Here is a 19340-nt window from a genome sequence, read left to right as displayed (position 1 = left end):
CTGTCAAGAAGTGGTTCATGCCCTGCATGCAGGGACCGATATTACCTTCAAATGACACTGATTTCCCCAAAGGATGAACAACAGAAAGCATGCGAGCCCCCAGTCTGATGCTCCGATCACAATAATGAAATCTGATTCAGAGCTGTCAAACATTGGCCCCGCGTCAACACACTGTGTTGTTGTTGCTTCCCTTGCGTCGTGGCTCGCACACCAGCCTGCTCGCTCTGTTTCGGGGACAACAGAAAACTCAGCACAGGTTTCTGCACACAACAGCGACTGATTACGAAAAACAAAGAATCGAAAGAAGAAACACAAAAGAACTCGTAAAAGAAAAGAAAAGATTGGCTTCTATCTTGTAAAGACTAGCTTCGGTAGATACTTGGCTTGAGTGCGTGGTCTGTGTTGACGTGGTTCACTGGGCATGGCTCTGTATTGGATTTGAGCTGCATTGATCCAAACAGCCTGGACAGGAAACGGAACAAATCGACCTGCTCTGGCCCGACCCCGCTGAAATGAGCTGGTGTCATTTGGTTTCGACGTCGACCCCTGTGACAGCTCGTCTGTCTTGATGTGCACCTTTGTTCAGTGGAGGGCTGATAAGCCGTGTTTACAACATGGCCGACACAAGGCGACACGGCTAGGGTTGACGGACGTTTGTTGTGACGCGAACACAAACAGATAGCAGATAGCGACCTACAGCTAGTCTTCCTTATTAGCGAGAGTAATGGCAGCATGGCCCTCAGCTGACAAGGATCTGAGAAGAATGTCCCTAACATAAACACCATGATTCCTTTGAGGGCTAAACTAAATCACCTACCTACTGCGGACTGGGATGGTTTTTAAAGCGAATCTTCCTTTGATAGTGTAGTGTATAGTTTTTTGTGTAATGCTACACTATCACAAATTCACAATCATTCTCATTTATCATTTCCTGAGCGGCGAGCCTGGGACACAATTGAGCTCTCTGTTGAAGGGAAGGTCATGGCCTAAATATATAGGCCTAACTATGAAGCCCATATTAAGGTAAGCCGTCAAAGCACTGACTTTTAATGGAAAGGAACTATTAATGATAATGAATACCCTGCTAAAATAGATAGTCACACAAAGAATCTCAATCATGATGGTAAATGTCGATGCAACCATCGAACCTTATGTCACACACTCGCATGATATGACATTTGAATGGGAGAACAAAACAAAGTGACGTCATCCTAAACCTTTCATAACATTCACATCATGCGCTGCCGGCTCCGTTACAGGCCGGGTGACGAGCAGAGCGCGAGCAGCAGAACACGAGCAGCTAAAGGCAACACACAGCGGCTGGCTGGGATCCAATCCGCCAGTCAGAGCCCCTCCAGCCTGCGAGGGCGGAGCAGCAGACGGACACCAGCGGCAGCACTACGGCCTCTCTGGTCCTCCTATAACAACACACACACACACACAGACAAACTTTGACAGTAGGAGCCCCAAGGGAGGGTCGTCCATCTCTCTGCCGTGTGGCCCCGGCTGTCTGCAGCCGACTACTGTGGAGCGATGAACACGAGGAAGAGGAAGAGGAGGGAGCAGGAACGCCAACGCTGCTTTTGAGGGAGCCGCTTAGAAGGGATGTTTCCCTGGCCAGCGGGGGTCCAGCATCCCCGGCCCTCCTCGGAGAAACTCAGGGGCCGGGGGGGGCAGGGGGGGGTTCAGCCCAGTGCTGCGTACCAACTAAATGAGAAGCCGCGGGGGCCCGGGTTCCAAAGCCGGAGGATATTGTTCGATTCGGTCCGAGGCCCCGCAGGAGGTCGGCACTTTTAAAACGACCCGCATGCTAATCAACCTGGAATCTGGAGGGGCCCGTTGGCCCCGCCTCCGGCCGGCCCCTCAGCCTCAGCCCCCCCCCCAACCAACCCCCCCACCCCCCCACAACATGGAGGCTGAACCGCTTTGGGGAACGGAACCGTGAACATCGTAACTTCAAGGCGTGGAGTTGTGGTAGCTATTTGAAACGGGCAGGATACGGTAGTGGCAGTAGGGTGCTGAACTCTCAACCAAAAGGTACCGGGTTCGATCCCCTAAGCCTACCGTGCAGACGTCCTCCAGAAAGATGCCTCGAGTCTCGATGACATGGGTCTGAATCCCCCACAATGCACCGTGGATCACAGCCTCTTCTAAACGACTAAACAGTGAAGGAGCAAGGAGGGGGGGGGAGGCACGCCCCCCCCCCCCCCGCTGACCATCGCCACGGCAACATGTCTCTGCGGTGACCCTCACCAGAGAGAGGCAGCCCCCCCCCCCCCCCCCCCTGAAATAATTCAATATTGTAATATCCCCTAGGTATTTGTGGGGGGGCGGTGGAAACGTGATAGCGTTCATTCCCCGGTGCTCACTGAACCCACAGGTCAGTAGGTAGCACATCACAGACCACGCCGCGACTCAGGGGTTAAACTAATCAGCCGTGACTTTTCTCATGGCCCTGCGATGCCCCTCGCACAAATCTACACCAGCTTGTGTACCTGGCAACGCGGCGACCCTGCCCTCTCAGATGCCTTCACAGCCCCCCCCCCACACACACACACACACACACACACACACTGTTCTCCTCATTGATCAGCTCTGCTCTGAATTGAGGGGCTGCAGTTTCTGAGCTGAATGGTTAGTTGGGAGAAGAAGGGTTGTGTAGGGAGGACAGACCTCCTTCCCTCATGTTTTGGGGTGTTTTGGTTTTTAGTCGGGGTTGGTTGATCGACAACCATGGAGTGTGATTCAATTTGTTTTGACCCACCTGGTTTGGTCAACTCACAGTAATCTGTCAATACTATGAATCTAGAAGGCCCACACTTGCACGTGAAGTATCTGTATGTGGCGTGGAGGAATTCTGAAATATGATTTTAGATCAGAGGGTATTTAGCAGACGCTTTTATCCAATTTGTCAGAAGAAAGAAAAGCTGTCTGCAGAGTAAGGATGTTCATCGAACAAACAATCTCTAGGTTAACCCATTCCCCATATACAACAAAGAAAGCTAGGATAAGATGCTATTTTAAGTGCAAGAACGTACAACATACAATAATTGTATACAAGTGTCAGAAAAATGGAATCAGGATCCCCACGCCATGAATACAACACTGTTAAACACTGCCCCCTGCTGTAAGGGAATGCACATTACAGATCGATAAAACACGAGAAGCAAAGAATTCATACAAATACAATCAAATGATTTTAGGTTAGCTCCAAAACATTTTATAATGAAACAGAATTTAAAAAATATACGTAGCATATTTGTTAAAAAAGCAAGCAAAAAAAAAAAGAGAATCTGTTAGTTATATATCACACTTTAAAAATAGTTAATCAATGTAATAACATGAATAATAAAATCCCCATTCTTCAATATAGGACACTTAATCAAACATTGATTTGACTCCCTATAGATTTTGTTTTTTAAAATAATATAACTTAGTTACGAGTGCATTTGTTATAACCTTCAGCTATCGGTCAATATTGTTCTCATTAACTGTTTCTCATGCTCTTGCTGTCTGGGTGCTGAATATCCATTATTTAACTGCATATATTTAGTGTTCATGTAGAAATTTATGTTTTTGTTTTGAATCAAACTTGTTGAAATGTACACATAATCTCAAAGTGCAGTTTTCATGAACTCTGAATGTAAAATACTGTATAGTATTAGACTAATATTGTAATAGTATGGTAGTAATACTCAGAAGCAAAATGATATTGTTAATCATAAAAACTAAATCAGGTCAATGATGTCATTTTTACATAAAAAAAAATCACATAGAAATAATTGCTGAAAATGGTTAGAGAAAAACGAGGAAACACCATCCCCTGATGACAAGAACTGATCATTACAATTAATGTGAATTAAATGCTAAATTCATCTTGAAGGTAAAGTTGGTGTGGGAAAAAAAGTCCAAAAGGATTCTAAAGTTATTCGTTAACTAAAAAACAAACAGCACACCTTCTATAAAATACTGTATTGTTGTGTTATCTTTTATCAGACTAGGCGTGTCACTGGCCTGCTTATCAGTTTCATAAACCAATATTTGACGTTTGACACACTGAAGGAGCAGACACAATAGAATCCAGTAGCATGTTCGAGAACAAGATTAAGAAGAATTTCACAAGTTTGCTCTGGAAGGCGACTAAAACCCATCTCACTTCACTTAGACTGGATTTAGTTCTGCCCTACCCACCCTGACCATCTCAGAGTCGCATCCTCATCCTGCCACAGCAACAGAGGTTGCACTGTTCGTTGCGCATCCTCGTACGCTTCAAAGCCCTCGACCCTGCTTTTACATGTTCAAGTTCGAAAAATAAATGTTTCCAACCAGTGTGAGGACAGTGAGGCCTCTTTGCTAACCAGAACGGCTTCAGGACAGTATTAACCGAGGGGCAGGGCAGGGGTTGCTCACGATTCAAACACATAGTCCAGGTATCTCCAGCAGGGTGTGCCGGGAGGCTGAAGTCCTCAGAAGGTCCTGCCGGTGTTCCCCAGCGACCGTCCCCGGCCCAGCCCTCCGTCCTACTCAGCGCCGTCCTCGTTCTCCTCATCCTTATTTCCGTCCCTGGCGTCCCCCTCCTCTACGTGATTGGCAGGGAGTGGCCCGTCTCTCGTTTCCTCTCTGCGTCCCTCGTGTTGTCCCCCTGAGCCTTGCGTCCCTCCCCGCTCGGCGCCGCTGCCTCCGGGCTGCCTGCCAGGGTCCGGTCCGATCTCAGGACCCGACTCCATCTCGGTCAAGCTGGTCTTGCCTCCCTCTTTAACCCCTTCTGCCTCTTCCACGTGGGCGTCATCGTGAACTGTTTGCTGGACATTGTCCTCCTTTTCCTTCCCCTCAGGCGACTCCACGTCCAACTTCTTGTCCACCATGCTTGTATCTGTAATGGCCTCCCCCGCCACGGCCTCAGTCTCAGGTGTGGACGCTGGGAGGCTGGCCCCTCCTTTGTCTTTACCATCCTCTTCCTCTACCTCCCCTTCCTTTGGCCGTTCCACGTCGTCCTGGGATGTTTGTGGGACGACTTCTCTCTCCCCCTCAGGTGTCTTCACTGCTGGCTCGGCAGGAGGCGGCATCTGTCCCGCCCCGTCTCCTGCGTTGTCTTGTTGGTGTATCGTCTCATCTGACCCTCTGTCTTTACTTTCCTCTTCCTCTTGCCCGTCCGAGTCGTCGTGTGATGCTTGGTCTTCTCTCTTCCTCTCTGGTGTCTCCACGGCGGGCTCGACAGTAGGCGTCACCCGTTCCGCCCCGTCTCCTGCGTTGTCTTGGTGGTGTTTCGTCTCCTCTTCCGTGCTCCTATCTGTATTCCCCTCCCCCACCACCGCTTCAGAATCCTGGGGAGACTCCGGTTTGGACGCTGGAGAGCTCACCAGCCCTTTGTCCTTACCGTCATCCTCCTTGGTCCCCTGTGGGTCGTCCCGTGCCGTTTCCTTGACACCGTTGTCCTCTTCTTCCTCCCCCCTCCCCCTCACTTCTCGGTCCGGCTCGGTAGGAGGCGCCACCTTTCCCTTTTTGTCTTCGGCGTCGTCCCGTTTGTCGTTTGCCGCGTGTGACGTCTCTTCTGCGTCTTCCTCCCTCCCGTCCGTACCCCTCTCTCCCGCCCCGGCCGCCGAGTCGCTGTGGCTGTCAGGGGGGGGGGCCTTCTGTGGCGAGCTCACCCCCTGTCCTTCCTCCTCCCCGTCGTCTTCCTCTTCCTTCCCCGCCTCCCCTTTCTCCTGCAGAACCTCGGCCCCATGTGGAGCGCCAGCTACTGCTGCCTTCTCCTCTGACGGCTGGGTCACAACGTTCACCGGTGGTTCACCAGCAGCCACAAGACGCTCGTCACCGTGTTCATCCGCAGGAATGACCCCCGTGTCCTTTTTCTTCTTCTCCTCCTCCTCCTCCTCCCCCTGCTCCTCCTCCTCCTCCTGCTCCTCCTCCTCCTTTTTCTTCTCCTCCTCCTCCTCCTTCGCCTCCTCCCCTCGCTCCGCCTTGGAGGAACGAAGGAGGCTGAAAGGAGCAGGCCCTGCTGCCTCAGCCTCCTCCTCCTCCTCCTCCGCCTCCTTTTTCTTCTCCTCCTCCTCCTCCTCCTTCTCCTCCGCCTCCTCCCCTCGCTCCGCCTTGGAGGAACGAAGGAGGCTGAAAGGAGCAGGCCCTGCTGCCTCAGCCTCCTCCTCCTCCTCCGCCTCCTTTTTCTTCTCCTCCTCCTCCTCCTCCTTCTCCTCCGCCTCCTCCCCTCGCTCCGCCTTGGAGGAACGAAGGAGGCTGAAAGGAGCAGGCCCTGCTGCCTCAGCCTCCTCCTCCTCCTCCGCCTCCTTTTTCTTCTCCTCCTCCTCCTCCTCCTCCTTCTCCTCCGCCTCCTCCCCTCGCTCCGCCTTGGAGGAACCAAGGAGGCTTAAAGGAGCCGGCCCCGCTGCCTCAGCCTTCTCCTCCTCCTCCTCCTTCTCCTCCTGATGCAAGGAGTCACGGCTGCCCCGAGGAGTGTGGAACGTTGGCTCAACCTTCTCTTCCTTAGACTTCTCCTTCTCCTCTTCCTTATCCCCATGCAAGGAACCACTGCTGCTCCGAGGAGTGACGTACACTTCCTCCTCTCTCAGTACGACCGCGGCGGGCTCCCGCGCCTCTGGATCTGATCTGTAGAGGTCTGCGTCGGCTGCCTGGCTGCCTTCCTCAGAGCCAAGATGGCCGCCTTCATCAGAGCCAAGATGGCCACCTACATCAGAGCCAAGATGGTCGTCTCGCGGGGTCATTGGCTGAGGAGCAGTTAAATCAGATTCAGACCCCTGAGCGGGCTCCACCAGGACGCTCACTGGAGGGTCGCCCGCACTGAGCTTCGACTCCAGGTCGCTTGGCTGCTGCAGATCTGGCAGCCTGGACTCTGAGGGGTGGACACTGACCCGGGTCGAGTCCCCACCGCCCCCGGAGTGGGTGGTGTTGTCCTCTCCCATGGGGGGGTGCAGCAGAGGCTGGGTGCTAGGTAGCGTGGCTCTGTTACCGTAGGCCTTGGAGATGCCCGACCCTGAAACCATACCATAAGAAGTTAACCTACCGACCCGATGGTTTCAAAAGGATGATAAACTTATTGTTTAAACTGTCTATCAATTGGCCATTAAAGTATTGAATTATTCAAACAGGGTTAGGTTGAAAGAATTCTGAAATCTATATACGAAATCCGTATCTATAAACACACACAAATAAAAAATAATTATACCATTTGATCGGTTCAGCGGCCGTGACTCGACGTCTTCAATACCATCGGACTTAGGGTGTGCTGTAGAAGTGCAACACGGGGATCAACACTCTTATTGTTGTGTGAAAACACGACCTGTACCTGACAGGAGATGCATGTGGGGGCAGTGTGGAGAGCATGGTGTGTTCCTTGCAGAGCACACCATGTAGAGATGTCTGTACCTTTGCTCCATCTCCAGTAGCCCACGACGCAGCCCGCTGATATAACCCCGAGCAGACAGAGCACCACGATGGCCACGATCCCTCCGGTTGGGAAACTGTCTGCAAGGAAACGAGATAATGGGAGAAAAAGATTGAATTCGCAAGCACGAATCAGAGCTTTCTCTTAAAGGGGACATATTATACCACCAGGTGTGAGTGAAAATCTGCGTCTTCCGACATCACTAGTGGGCGTGTCCACCTATATGTGGGACAGATGGATGAGCAACGTTTGCTTCAGTCCACTGGGTAGACGGACACGCCAGCACACATCTAGGTGGACACGCCCAGTAGTGATGTCAGAAGATGCAGATTTTCAAAACGGCTTGTAACGGCTAATCCCACTCTCACACCTGGTGGCAGAGCGTGTCCCCTTTAAATCACCAGCTTGTATTAACACAACAATTCCTCACTTGAAATCGTAAAAAAAAAAAAAAAAAAAAAACTCGTCTTCACAAGATCAACCCTTTGTTAACATTACCATTAGAACACAAATACATTCCACTCATTCGCCTTTATTCAGAGAAATACCTGAAATGCCAGTGTTGCAAGCCGAGAAATGACGCGGCCTCCGGTCGTAACTCCGGAACAACGAGGCCACATTCCATCGCCGCGATAAGCAGCGTGGCGCTTACCCCGGCCTCACCTGGGTAACAATCTTTGGCCACGAACGTGCCCATCTCCTGGCTCACGGGGTTGCTGGCCAGGCAGGTGTACACCGTGTCGTCCCGGTCTCCGGCCAGGGCGACCGTTAGCCCCGCCCCCTTCGTCGCCACGCCGTCCACCGGGGTCCAGGCGAGGGTGATGAGGGAGGGAGGCCCCTCGGCGCTGCACCTGAGGACGGCGCGGGTCCGCGGGGGGTCCGACTCGCCGTCGCCGCCGACCGTGCCGTTGATGAGGCAGGAGATGGTGGGCGGCGCCACCTTCTCTGCAGAGAGACGAACATGACCTCGGTTTAACACCCGGGGACGGTGATGGTAGGTAGCGGACTTTAACTTTGAGAAACGACGAATAAACACCGTCCTCCATGGACGGCAGGGCTGCTAATACATACTCTGGGTCTTATATTACAGGAGATCAACGCTTTTTAAAACCAGTGCAATATCTCATAAATGCAGACAGATTTAAGTGTTCCAGGATTAAGGGTTTCCAGGGAAGACCAAATGGAGGTTACACACGGAGTCAAGGTTAAAAAAAAAGCGGTTCACTCCAGGAAGCTTCAGAACAATGATGTGATGACTCCTTATGAGGGGCTCAGGGAGTGGCTTGGCTTGGCTGAACCTGCTCAGTAACTTAACTGCCAACACACTCATTCATATAGGCCTATATCAATTGCTCATATCGCTTTTTATTCGCATTGCCTTAATTGTTTATCTTCTCAGGTCTTGCACCTGCATGTTAATTTGTATTTTTATTTGCATAGTAAAGTAGGCCATCTGTGAAGAAACACGCTTACCAATAACCACCACCTCATGCTGGGAGTAGTACTTCTTGTTGTTGATGGTGGCCTCCAGCTCGTAGGTGCCACTGTCAGCCAACCGGAGGTCCTTGATGATGAGGGAGGCCGCGTGCCAGTCCAGGACCACCCGGTCCCGGAACGTCTCTTGGACACTCTCCTCACTGCCGTCGAACTCCACTACTTTACGAGACTCTTGTTTCCACAGGATCGCATCGGGAGCCCCCCGGATTTGGGGGACAAGCGTGGTTTCGGAGCCCCTGCGTCCATATTGAAGGGCCTCTACCGCGACTGCGGACGGGAACTATTTATTATGCATGCTTCAACAGGTTATGAGCTAATGGATACTTTAGTCATTCATCCCAATTATTCTGCTCTTATGTTGGCGGGATGACTCCAAACGATTGTAGTAAGAGTTCAGGTAAAAAAGAACGAAACACAATAACAGATAATGATAATGTCAATTCAAAATATGAGCAGGAGCCTAGAAGTTCTAGCGCAGCGAGTTTAACCTATCGTTTATGATTAATTATTAACTTCAATAGGTATCCAAAGCAGTGCTTCCAGTGCAACGTTTGTCTACGACACCCTCGTTAAACAATCTGGGTCTACACACACTCTATCTCTCTCTCTCGCACACAAACACGCACACACACTCAGAAAACTAAAAGTAAAAGCTCACAGGGATTGGACCCCGGCGCCCCCCTAAGCCTCGGGATCAGGACGCGAAAACTCACCGAGAGTCAGGAGTAGTAGAATGGGACAGACCAGGAAATAGTGAACAGCCATTGCATGCAGACAACCCACCCTGACTTTCTCAGCGCCAGTCAGGTGCATCTGCTATGTTCTGCCGCTACGGTCCTGTGTGGTGATTTACGCATCGAAAGCGTAAACCATTATATTGGACTGAAAGCGACCTAAAAAGTCCGGTGCCAATGTGCAGGTAGGGTTGGAGGGATCGGACTCTGAGCCAGGTTAATGGTTTCCCAGAGGGAAGTGAGACCGTCCCACTGAGTGACGCGTGAAACCAGGTCACCTGAATGGCAGTCACCTCAGGTGAGGATGTAGGCTATGCCAGTCTAAACCTCTGATTCAGGAGACCCTGGGCTGTCGGAATTTTGGGTTTCAGAACTGCTGAACTTTATTAAATCTCCGATTGGTTGACCTTGTGAAAAGGTGCGTTCGTGCGCTTCAAAAGCCATCATTCTGCGCACTGGAAATGTGATCTGTGAAGGAATTCCCAGGCTGTCTCTGCTGTTACTGCGCTTTGATTGGCTGAAGCTTAGTCGGTTAATTTGCATAATTTGGTGTATGCTAGTACATACTATTACAAAGCTTGAATAATGTATATAATTTACATATAATGTAGTTAGATTAATTTCTACACACGGCCAAAATTTCAAAGGGAATTGAAGACAACATTAAATATAAAACAGAGCAAAACTTTATTAACACATATATCAAAGTATTTGTCATTTCATATGTTGGCTTTTTCAACACGAAGTGTAGGCAAGGTGACATAATCATTCTGTATTCATTGGCTTAGTAAAAACATAAACCTTAGAAGGACCAGATGAACAACTTTCTCCCCTACAATCTCTGGCTCACACTGGGGTATTGATCTCAGCAGATATTTATCTTACCTTCCTCTGATATTTCCTCTAGATAACACTGCTGTACACAATCATTTCAACCGCTGTTTACACAAACTCCTGAACACACACACACACACAATACACAAACTGTACACGCACAAACACATAATACACAAACTGCAAATGCACACACTACACAAACTTTACACACTCTCAAACTACACAAACTATACACGCCCGCAAAAACACATACACATAACACACACACACAATGCACAGCTTTACATGCGCACACACACACACACACACACACACACACACACACACACACACACACAAACTTTACACGCCCACACACTACCCCAACCAACAGCCTCCACAGATGTAACCCCGCCGCCAGCGCCCCCATGTGGTGAGTCACGGCGGGGGGGCGGTGGCGGCGGTGGCGGCGGTGGCGGCGGCGGCGGCGGGCGTGGCCGGCGGGATGCGGTGGATGTGTGTGTAGGACTTCATGAGCGTGACGCTGCCGTGGTGGGACACTCCGAGGGGCAGCACGCACTCCTCGGTCAGCACGCCGCCGGCCGCGTCCCAGCACATCACCGAGGAGATCACCTGGTTCCGGTCGTCCCGCCCCCCCGTGATGAACAGCTTGTCGTTGCACGCGGCCACGGCGCAGCTCGCCCGGTCGCCAAGGCGACAGACCAGCGCCCAGGCGTCCCCCGCCGGAGAGTAGCTGTACATGGCGTGCATGGCGCCCCCTGGTGGAGGGAGAGGAGGGACGGGGGGGGGTTGATTTAAGTAGACATGCATGCTTGGACACACACACTCTCTCTCTCTCTCTCTCTCTCTCTCTCTCTCTCTCTCTCTCTCTCTCTCTCTCTCTCTCTCTCTCTCTCTCTCTCTCTCTCTCTCTCTCTCTCTCTCTCTCTCTCTCTCTCTCTCTCTCTCTCTCTCTCTCTCTCTCTCTCGCTCTCTCTCGCTCTCTCTCTCTCTCTCGCACAGACACACACACACACACACCCACACACTAAAACACAAACATATTACGTACTGTGTGTGCGTTTATGTGTGCGTGATCTATGACCATCAGAGAAGCACGTCCCCATTGGTCTGTGTGTCTTGTCATGTATCCGGACATGGGCAAGGGGGTGGGGGGGGGGTTGGGGGGTCACTGACCGACGACGTAGATGTGGTCCTTGAAGGCGACGGCGTTGATGCATTTGGCCTCCACGGGCATCGGGGCCCGGGTCGTCCAGCAGTCGGCCCCCGGCTCCCAGCACTGGACCACGTCAGTGGCCAGCCTCCCTCCGGGACCGCCCCCCACCACGTAGATCCACCTATCGTAGCTCGCCGCCGCGAAGGAGCTCACGGCCAGCCGAAGAGGGGTCACCTGCAGAGGGGACGTGAACGTGGAGCGTTGAGGGGGGTCCGTGTGAGTTCGTTAGGGGGCTGTGTGTGTGTGTGTGTGTGTGTGTTGGGGGGCTATGTGTGTGTGTGTTGGGGGGTACGTTTGTGTGTGTTAGGGGGCTGTGTGTGTGTGTGTGTGTGTGTGTTTGTTAGGGGGCCCTGTGTGTGTTTTTGTCGTGATGAACACAGCAACGTTAGCTGCATTCATATGATGCTCTTCTAACCTGTGGCCACTCAAAGCTCAGCCACTCATTCACCTAATCATGCACACAAGCATTCATCCATTCATACACACATTCACACACGCAACGGCGACAGCTGGCGTCAGCTGGCGTCTCTCTCAGGGACACCTCGGCAGTCCACTCGCTGGAGTCGGGGACCGAACCAGCGAGCTCCGGTTGCCAAACAACCTGCTAAGCTAGCGAAAAAAAGGTGACAACACAAACACGTTTCTCCAAGCCTTCATATACACGGAAGACACGGATGAGAAGGACCCTACCTGTGTCCAGCAGTTGTGGAACGGATCGTAGGCCTCCACGCTCGTTAGTCTCTGGTTCCCGTCAAACCCTCCGAGAGCGTACAGCTTCCCCCCGTGGACGGCCATCTTGTGTCTCCATCGGCCGCTGGCCAGGGGCTCCGTCCGGATCCAGCGGTCCAAGGCCCCGTTGTACTTCCACACCTCATGGGCCGTCTCCTTCCCGCCTGGGGGGGGCCGGGGGACAAACAGGGAACCCCCCACCGTCACTAAGCATAGGAGCCTGTCTCTCTGTTGTCGGTTTGCGGATAAAGAAAGTGTGATTCTTGTAAAACTGCCACAGAGCATAGGAGCCTGTCAGACGGAGAAAAATGAAATGATTCTGAAAAATGATTCAGTATGAAAATCTCCCTCTGGGCTGTTATCACAGGATACACATCGCCCCACTTCCCCACAGGCCCCGGCGCACGTCACTCTGTCACTGGGTTGGGCAACGAACAGTAGACCAACGGTCTGCGACCACAGAGAACAGGTCCCTCGTCTCGCTGTCGCTTCGATGCGCTGGGAAAATGTTGGCAGGCAAACACAAACAAAAACAATCCCTCCCCAGTGAGGCGCGACTCTGCCCACGTTTGTCCTTGAACAGAACGAGCCTGAGAACACCTGGACGCCCTGGGCTGTGTGGCGGTGTGGACGTCCCCAATTAAACACCCCTGGGTGACAATGTTTTCTAAATATGTCCACTATGTTTGGTTTGGTGAATGCACAATGGTTGAGATAACGAGGAGTAGGGAGGATCCTTTGAGCAAAAACAACGGATGTCTTCTATGGTACGGCAGGATAACACATGACGATGTTGGTTGTGGTTCTTACTCATACTTCTAAGGCCCCGTTTACACGAGGACGCTTGCGGGTAAAAAACGACAAAATATTTTATCGGAAGTGCCTTTCGTTTAGACGGTGACGGCGTTTTTGGGGCATGAAAACGCATAAATCTGAAACCAACCTCCAGAGTGGAAAAGTTGAATACGCTCCGCCGTAGCGTTTCCGTCTACACTGCCAAGACGCAAAACACTGCTCAGATCTGCTCACGTCGCGTACGCGTTTACGTCACATACATGTGCCAGTACAAGGAAATAAACAAACATGGCAGATTATTTCCATGCGTCAGACCTTCAAGCTGCTCTGGCAGCTCTAACAAGCGTACAGGAGTCTTTCCACGAAATGTACAGGATATGTACAGATAGTATTACTGAACAGAGAAGGATCTTTTTGGTTTTTGCGGCACGGATAAGAGAAGAAGGAAGATTCTACGCATGCGCTCAGACATGGCGGTGTTGTGTGATAGTGTATCACAGCACCACCTAGCCGCCTGGCATGCATACCCAATCGAATTCCACACACTTTTGCGTCACCGTATGCACGCAGATTTCCTCCCGAAAACCCTCGTCTAAACGCGGAATAAAAAGTGAAGACGCGACGCCACTTTTGCGTCTTCTGTTCAGACCGTCATCGTGTAAACGTAGCCTCAGTCCTAGAAATTCTGCAAGTGACTCTCACCTGATATGTACACTTCCTTGCGAAACGTGATGCAGGCGAACTCCACCCACTTCCTGCTCTGTGGCTCCTCCCCCTCCGTCAGCGGCATGCGGGCCACCTCCAGGCGGCTCCGGCGCAGCGGGTCCAGGCAGGTTACCGTGGAGATGAACCTCTCGTCCCGGGTGCAGCCCCCGATGATCATGAACACCTCCGAGAGGAAGAGCTGCATGCGCGGCTTGGTCCGCTCGGAGACCACCTGTCACATGACGACCACATGACGGTCACATGACACTCACATGACGTTCACGTGACGGTCACGTGAAGACCACATGACGACCACATGACGGTCACATGACGCTCACATGGCGCTCACATGACGGTCACGTGAGGACCACATGACCACCCCATGACGACCACATGACGGTCACATGACGCTCACATGACGTTCACATGACGGTCACGTGACGACCACATGACCACCACATGACGCTCACATGACGGTCACATGCCGACCACATGACCAGCACATGACGCTCAGATGACGGTCACATGATATCAACATGACCACCACATGACCAGCACATGACGCTCAGATGACGGTCACATGATATCAACATGACCACCACATGACGGTCACATGATGACCACATGAAGGTCACACGCAACTATTTACAAAGTCAGCAGTTGAGAACTTCTCTGAGGTGAGTAAATGCTAAATTGATATAATTAATGTTTAATTGTAAGTCGTTTTGGATAAAGTAATGTGTCACTGCTCACTGCCCTAAATGTGAAAGTAAATGTTAAGTGTTGCCCACGACGAGGTGGAGGGGGTCCTCACCACGGCCCCCAGCAGGTGGTAGCAGCGGGCTTCCTGTAGGACAGGAAACGCGTCGACGCAGCGGCGAATCAGCTCGTCCGTCTCCACCGTCGCCACAAAGTAGGCGGGCTCCAGCAGCGGCAGGCGGACGTGGCGCAGCATGGCGGCGAGCAGCGGCTCGCGCTCGCTCAGGCTAGCCCTCACCTACCAGGAAAACTGACGTCTGAGAAACGGCACCAACACGACCAAACTCTACATCTATGTGGGAGGTCACTTCTAAGACGTTATTTCTCCAAATCGTATAAATGCAGCCAATGGTCGCCATGTCTAAGATTTTGAAAGAACCTCAGTTTGAGCAATATGATGTCTAAGGTATGGTCTTTAATGCGAACAAACTCTGCGTATTCACACAGAGTTTGGTTGCGTTAAAGTGCCATTTCTAAGACGTCAATTCTAAGACGGCATTTTCTAAGATGCGATTTCTAAGATTCTAAGATTTCCAAACCGCGATTTGAGCTCGTCATTTCGCTGAAGCAGCGGCCCGTACTCACCCAGCGCATCAGCGCCTCGAACACGCACTCCTCGCAGGTCACGCTGAGGTCGTCGCGGCTCAGGGCGCTCTCCAGCGCCTCCGCTGGCAGGAAGTGGAACTCCTCCTGCAGGATGACCCGGGAGAAGGCGAGGACGATGTAGTCCAGTGCCCGCGTCCTCAGGGCGGTCAGGTTGTGGCTGTCGGCCAGACGCAGCACCCCCACGCAGCTCTCGGCGTGGAGGGACGTGGTCAGGAAGCCGGCACAGGCCTCCACCACACGCATGAACTGGTGGAGCACGCACGCACAAACACACACACACAGATTTAGGCGTCTCAGTCAAATACATGACACGCACATTGTATTATGTGTAAATGTAAACATACACACACATAGGCCCACACACACACTGTTTGTTACACACACTGCCACAGACACACACACACGCACGTACACGCGAACATACACACACAGATGTAGGTGTCTCAGTCAAATACATAACACGCACTGTGTTTTATTTATAAATATAAACACACATAAGCGCGCACACGCAATCACACACAGACGTAGATGTCTCAGTCAAATACATAAAACTATAATGCATATAATGTATAAATATTGACACACACACAAACACACAGATGTTGGTGTCTCAGTCAAATACATAACACCCATTGTGTATTATATATACATATAAACACACACACACACTAAACAAACCCTCAACACCTCACAGATGCACATCCTGTTGTGATGCCCTGCCCAGCTGCGCAGAGGTTCCAAGGAAAAACGATGACGATTTAACGTAACGTGTGACTTTCACTTCCCCGTAAAAATTAAAAATAATAATTAAATTACATGTGGAAAAAGTGGGCTGTAGAATCATGTTTAACTTTGAGGGGATGGGAAACGTGTAACATTAGACTACACTCCTGTCTGATACTGCGGTAGGTAGGAGCCGACTGGGGTGAGAACAGCCTCTGGCGCTCTAATCAACAGCCAGCAGCGGCCTGCGAGGAGAGGAGAGAGGGAGGGGGGGGGAGGAGAGAGAGAGGGAGGGGAGAGGAGAGAGGGATGAGGGAGGGGGGAGGAGAGAGGGAGGAGGAGAGGGAGGAGGAGAGCGATGAGGGAGGTGAGGGAGGAGGAGAGGGAGGGGGGAGGAGAGGGAGGGGGGAAGGAGAGAGGGAGGAGGAGAGGGATGAGGGAGGAGGAGAGGGAGGGGGGGAAGGAGAGAGGGAGGAGGAGGAGAGGGAGGGGGGGAAGGAGAGAGGGAGGAGAGAGGGATGAGGGAGGAGAGAGGGAGGAGGAGAGGGATGAGGGAGGAGAGAGGAAGGAGGAGAGGGAGGGGGGGAAGGAGAGAGGGATGAGGGAGGAGAGGGAGGGATGGGGGAGGAGAGGTAGGAGAGAGAGTGGGAGGGAGGAGAGAGGGAGGGCGAGAGGGAGGAGGAGACAGAGAGGGAGGAGAGACAGTGCCTCACCTGGAACTGGCTAGCTGCCTCCAGGATCCTCTGGACGTTGGCGCTGTTGATGAGGGCCTGGCTGGTGTAGGTGTAGTCCAGCAGGCAGCGCATGGTGCCGCTGTCCAAGCCTTTGATCTCCACCTGCTTCTCATGGCTCTCTCTCAGCCCGCTGCAGAACATGGCCCTGCAGGCCAGGAGGGATTCTCCACGTGTTACAATCTAGACCCCGCGTTACAATCTAGACCAGGGGTCTCAAACTCGCGGCCCGGGGGCCAATTGAGGCCCGCGGGATGATATTTTGTGCCCCCTACTTGACATCAAAGTTTAGTGTTAGTGCGGCCCACGCGTTGTTGTCAAACACACATATTTGCTGAGTCGCTTGCCACGCTTTTTTATCACTTGTGATAGGGTGACCAGATGTCCCGGTTTTGCCGGGACAGTCCCAATTTTGAGTTGCGTGTTCTGAGTCCCGACAAAAGCCAAAGGACGCTAAAATGTCCCGGTTCTCCACCAACCACTATGAAATATCCCCTGTTGTCAGCGATCACATAGCCAACGTGATCTAATTATTACCCGATCATTAACTTAGATTGGGTCAGTTGTGCTCCTTTTTTTTGTGGAATACTTGATGCGGCCCAGCCTGACCCAGACTCTACCTCCAGCGGCCCCCAGGTAAGTTGAGATTGAGACCCCTGATCTAGACCCTGTGTTACAATCTAGACCATTGGTTCTCAAAGTGCGGCCCGCGGGCCAATGGCGGCCCGCGGAATCATTCCTGGCGGCCCGCAATGACATACATAATTATGTGAAAAAAAATAAAAAACTTTTTTATTTTTATTATTATATCAAAATTAATTTAAACAATATAAATAAATATAAAGAGAAAAGTCGACTCTCTCTAGCTTCCAATTAAATCCTTTTACATTTGTTAGTTTTAATCCGACTGTACATTACTTTGAAAGGGCTGAACCTCAGTTTCGTGATTTAGACCTCACTTGACCTCACACCCGGAGGTCCACGGTACAATGTTTTTTTTGACCACTGGGATGCTAACGGCGTTTCCCGCCAATTTTTTTTTTCCTTTGGCGGCCCTCAGTCAAATTTTTGGTTCCTAAATTGGCCCTCAGCTGTCAAAACTTTGAGAACCAATGATCTAGACCCTGTGTTACAATCCAAACCCCGCTTTACAATCTAGACCCTGGGTTACAATCTAGAGCCTGTGTTACAATCTAGACTCGCGTTACAATCTATACCCCGCTTTACAATCTAGACCCTGTTTTACAATCGAGACCCTGTGTTACAATCTAGATTGTGGGGTCTAGATTGTAACACATTCTAGACCCCACAATCTAGATTGTAACACGCGTCACATCGAGGGCTCGTATAACATCCAGACCCTACGTTACAGTGAGACCCCGAGTTACATTGACCCTGCTTTACAATATAGCACCCGCGTTACAATCTGGCCGCTCTAGGGGTTACCAATGTAAGGCAGCCTTGGGTTTTTGTGGAGAAGTGTGTGTGCGTCTGTGTGTCAACACCTGGGTCATTTGTGTGTATGAATGCCCATGTGTTCATGCATGTTTATTTTTGTGTGGATTTGTGCGTGTGTGTGTGTCCGTGCGCCCATGTGTGTGTCCATATGTGTGTGTGTGTGTGTGTGTACGTGCGCCCGTGTGTGTGTCCATATGCGTGTGTGTGTGTGTGTGTGTACGTGCGCCTGTGCCTGCGTGTGTGTCCGTGCGCCCGTGTGTGTGTCCATATGTGTGTGTGTGTGTCCGTGCGCCCGTGTGTGTGTCCATATGTGTGTGTGTGTGAGTGGGTCTGTGCGCCCGTGTGTGTGTCCATGTGTGTGTGTGTGTGTTTGTGCGCCCGTGTGTGTGTCCATATGTGTGTGTGTGTGTGTGTCCCTGCGCCCGTGTGTGTGTCCGTATGTGTGTGTGTGTGTGTGTGTCGGTGCGCCCGTGTGTGTGTCCGTATGTGTGTGTGTGTGTGTGTGTCGGTGCGCCCGTGTGTGTGTCCGTATGTGTGTGTGTGTGTGTGTGTGTCGGTGCGCCCGTGTGTGTGTCCATGTGTGTGTGTGTGTGTGTGTGTCTGTGCGCCCGTGTGTACCTGAAGTAGTGGCTGGCGGCGGCGAGCACGGCCCGGTGACAGGGGAACAGCTCCCCCTGGACGCAAAGCGTGACGTCCGTCAGCTCCCCGCCGGCCCGCAGGGTCTCCATGCCCCTCTGCAGCTCCCCGGGGAGCCCCCCGTCCTCCCAGCACAGCTCCCCCGGCGCCCCGTCGTACTCCCGGGCCCCCTCCAGCCCCGCGGCCTCCTCCCCCGCCGGGGGCACGTCGGTGGCCGTCTCCAGAAGCTCGCTCATGGTCAGAACGGCGCCTGTTCTCCAGCCGTGGCCCCTGTCACACCAGCATCACAGCAGGAGGGTGAGGGCCGTGTGAAGGCGCCCGGAGAAACGCAGCGCTGTCGATCGACTCACCACGGGGGGTGGGCAGGGGGGTTCGAGACGGGCTTCCTGTTTACCGTGCGCTCGCTTCCTACTCATTTCGTAACACGCCGTGATTGGTGGGGCTGACGCTCGTGGCGTTGATGAGGCAACAGTCGCGTGCATGATACTTCCTTTTTTGAGAAGCCAGACAAAGCA

The 19340-nt window shown here is 52.1% G+C and overlaps 1 protein-coding gene across 3 annotated transcripts; it reads right to left on the bottom strand.

Moving 5' to 3' along the window:
* Positions 1-3194: 3194 nt before the first annotated feature.
* klhl6 (kelch-like family member 6) lies at positions 3195-19198 on the bottom strand. 3 transcript variants are annotated; one of them, XM_060039355.1, is made up of 9 exons: positions 18808-19198; positions 16714-16879; positions 15257-15523; positions 14727-14909; positions 13910-14144; positions 12374-12576; positions 11644-11857; positions 10781-11225; positions 10299-10746 (listed from the first exon to the last, which is right to left on the bottom strand). In XM_060039355.1, exons 1-8 carry the CDS (start codon positions 19059-19061, stop codon positions 10885-10887), a joined length of 1863 nt encoding a protein of 620 aa, XP_059895338.1. In that variant the 5' UTR covers positions 19062-19198; the 3' UTR covers positions 10299-10746; positions 10781-10884. The 3 variants fall into 3 exon arrangements, with proteins under 3 accessions (XP_059895337.1, XP_059895338.1, XP_059895339.1); XM_060039356.1 differs by having other exon boundaries at positions 10299-10659; positions 10789-11225; XM_060039354.1 differs by lacking the exons at positions 11644-11857; positions 12374-12576; positions 13910-14144; ... (2 more) ...; positions 16714-16879; positions 18808-19198 and adding exons at positions 3195-6988; positions 7181-7240; positions 7381-7479; positions 8063-8344; positions 8873-9163 and having other exon boundaries at positions 9610-10746; positions 10781-10889.
* Positions 19199-19340: the final 142 nt, after the last annotated feature.

This window comes from Gadus macrocephalus, chromosome 20 (genome assembly GCF_031168955.1).
Source record: "Gadus macrocephalus chromosome 20, ASM3116895v1".
Lineage (NCBI taxonomy): Eukaryota > Metazoa > Chordata > Actinopteri > Gadiformes > Gadidae > Gadus > Gadus macrocephalus.
Note: the sequence above shows the minus strand (reverse complement) of the source record. Positions and strands in the feature narration are given on the sequence as shown.

Coding starts and splice junctions, on each gene's coding strand:
- klhl6 (XM_060039354.1), bottom strand. CDS start 9,709: ATGCACCTGACTGGCGCTGAGAAAGTCAGGGTGGGTTGTCTGCATGCA. Junction 9,164..9,609: donor TCTACTACTCCTGACTCTCG/GTGAGTTTTCGC, acceptor TCCCGTCCGCAG/TCGCGGTAGAGGCCCTTCAA. Junction 7,480..8,062: donor GGCCAAAGATTGTTACCCAG/GTGAGGCCGGGG, acceptor GTTTCCTTGCAG/ACAGTTTCCCAACCGGAGGG.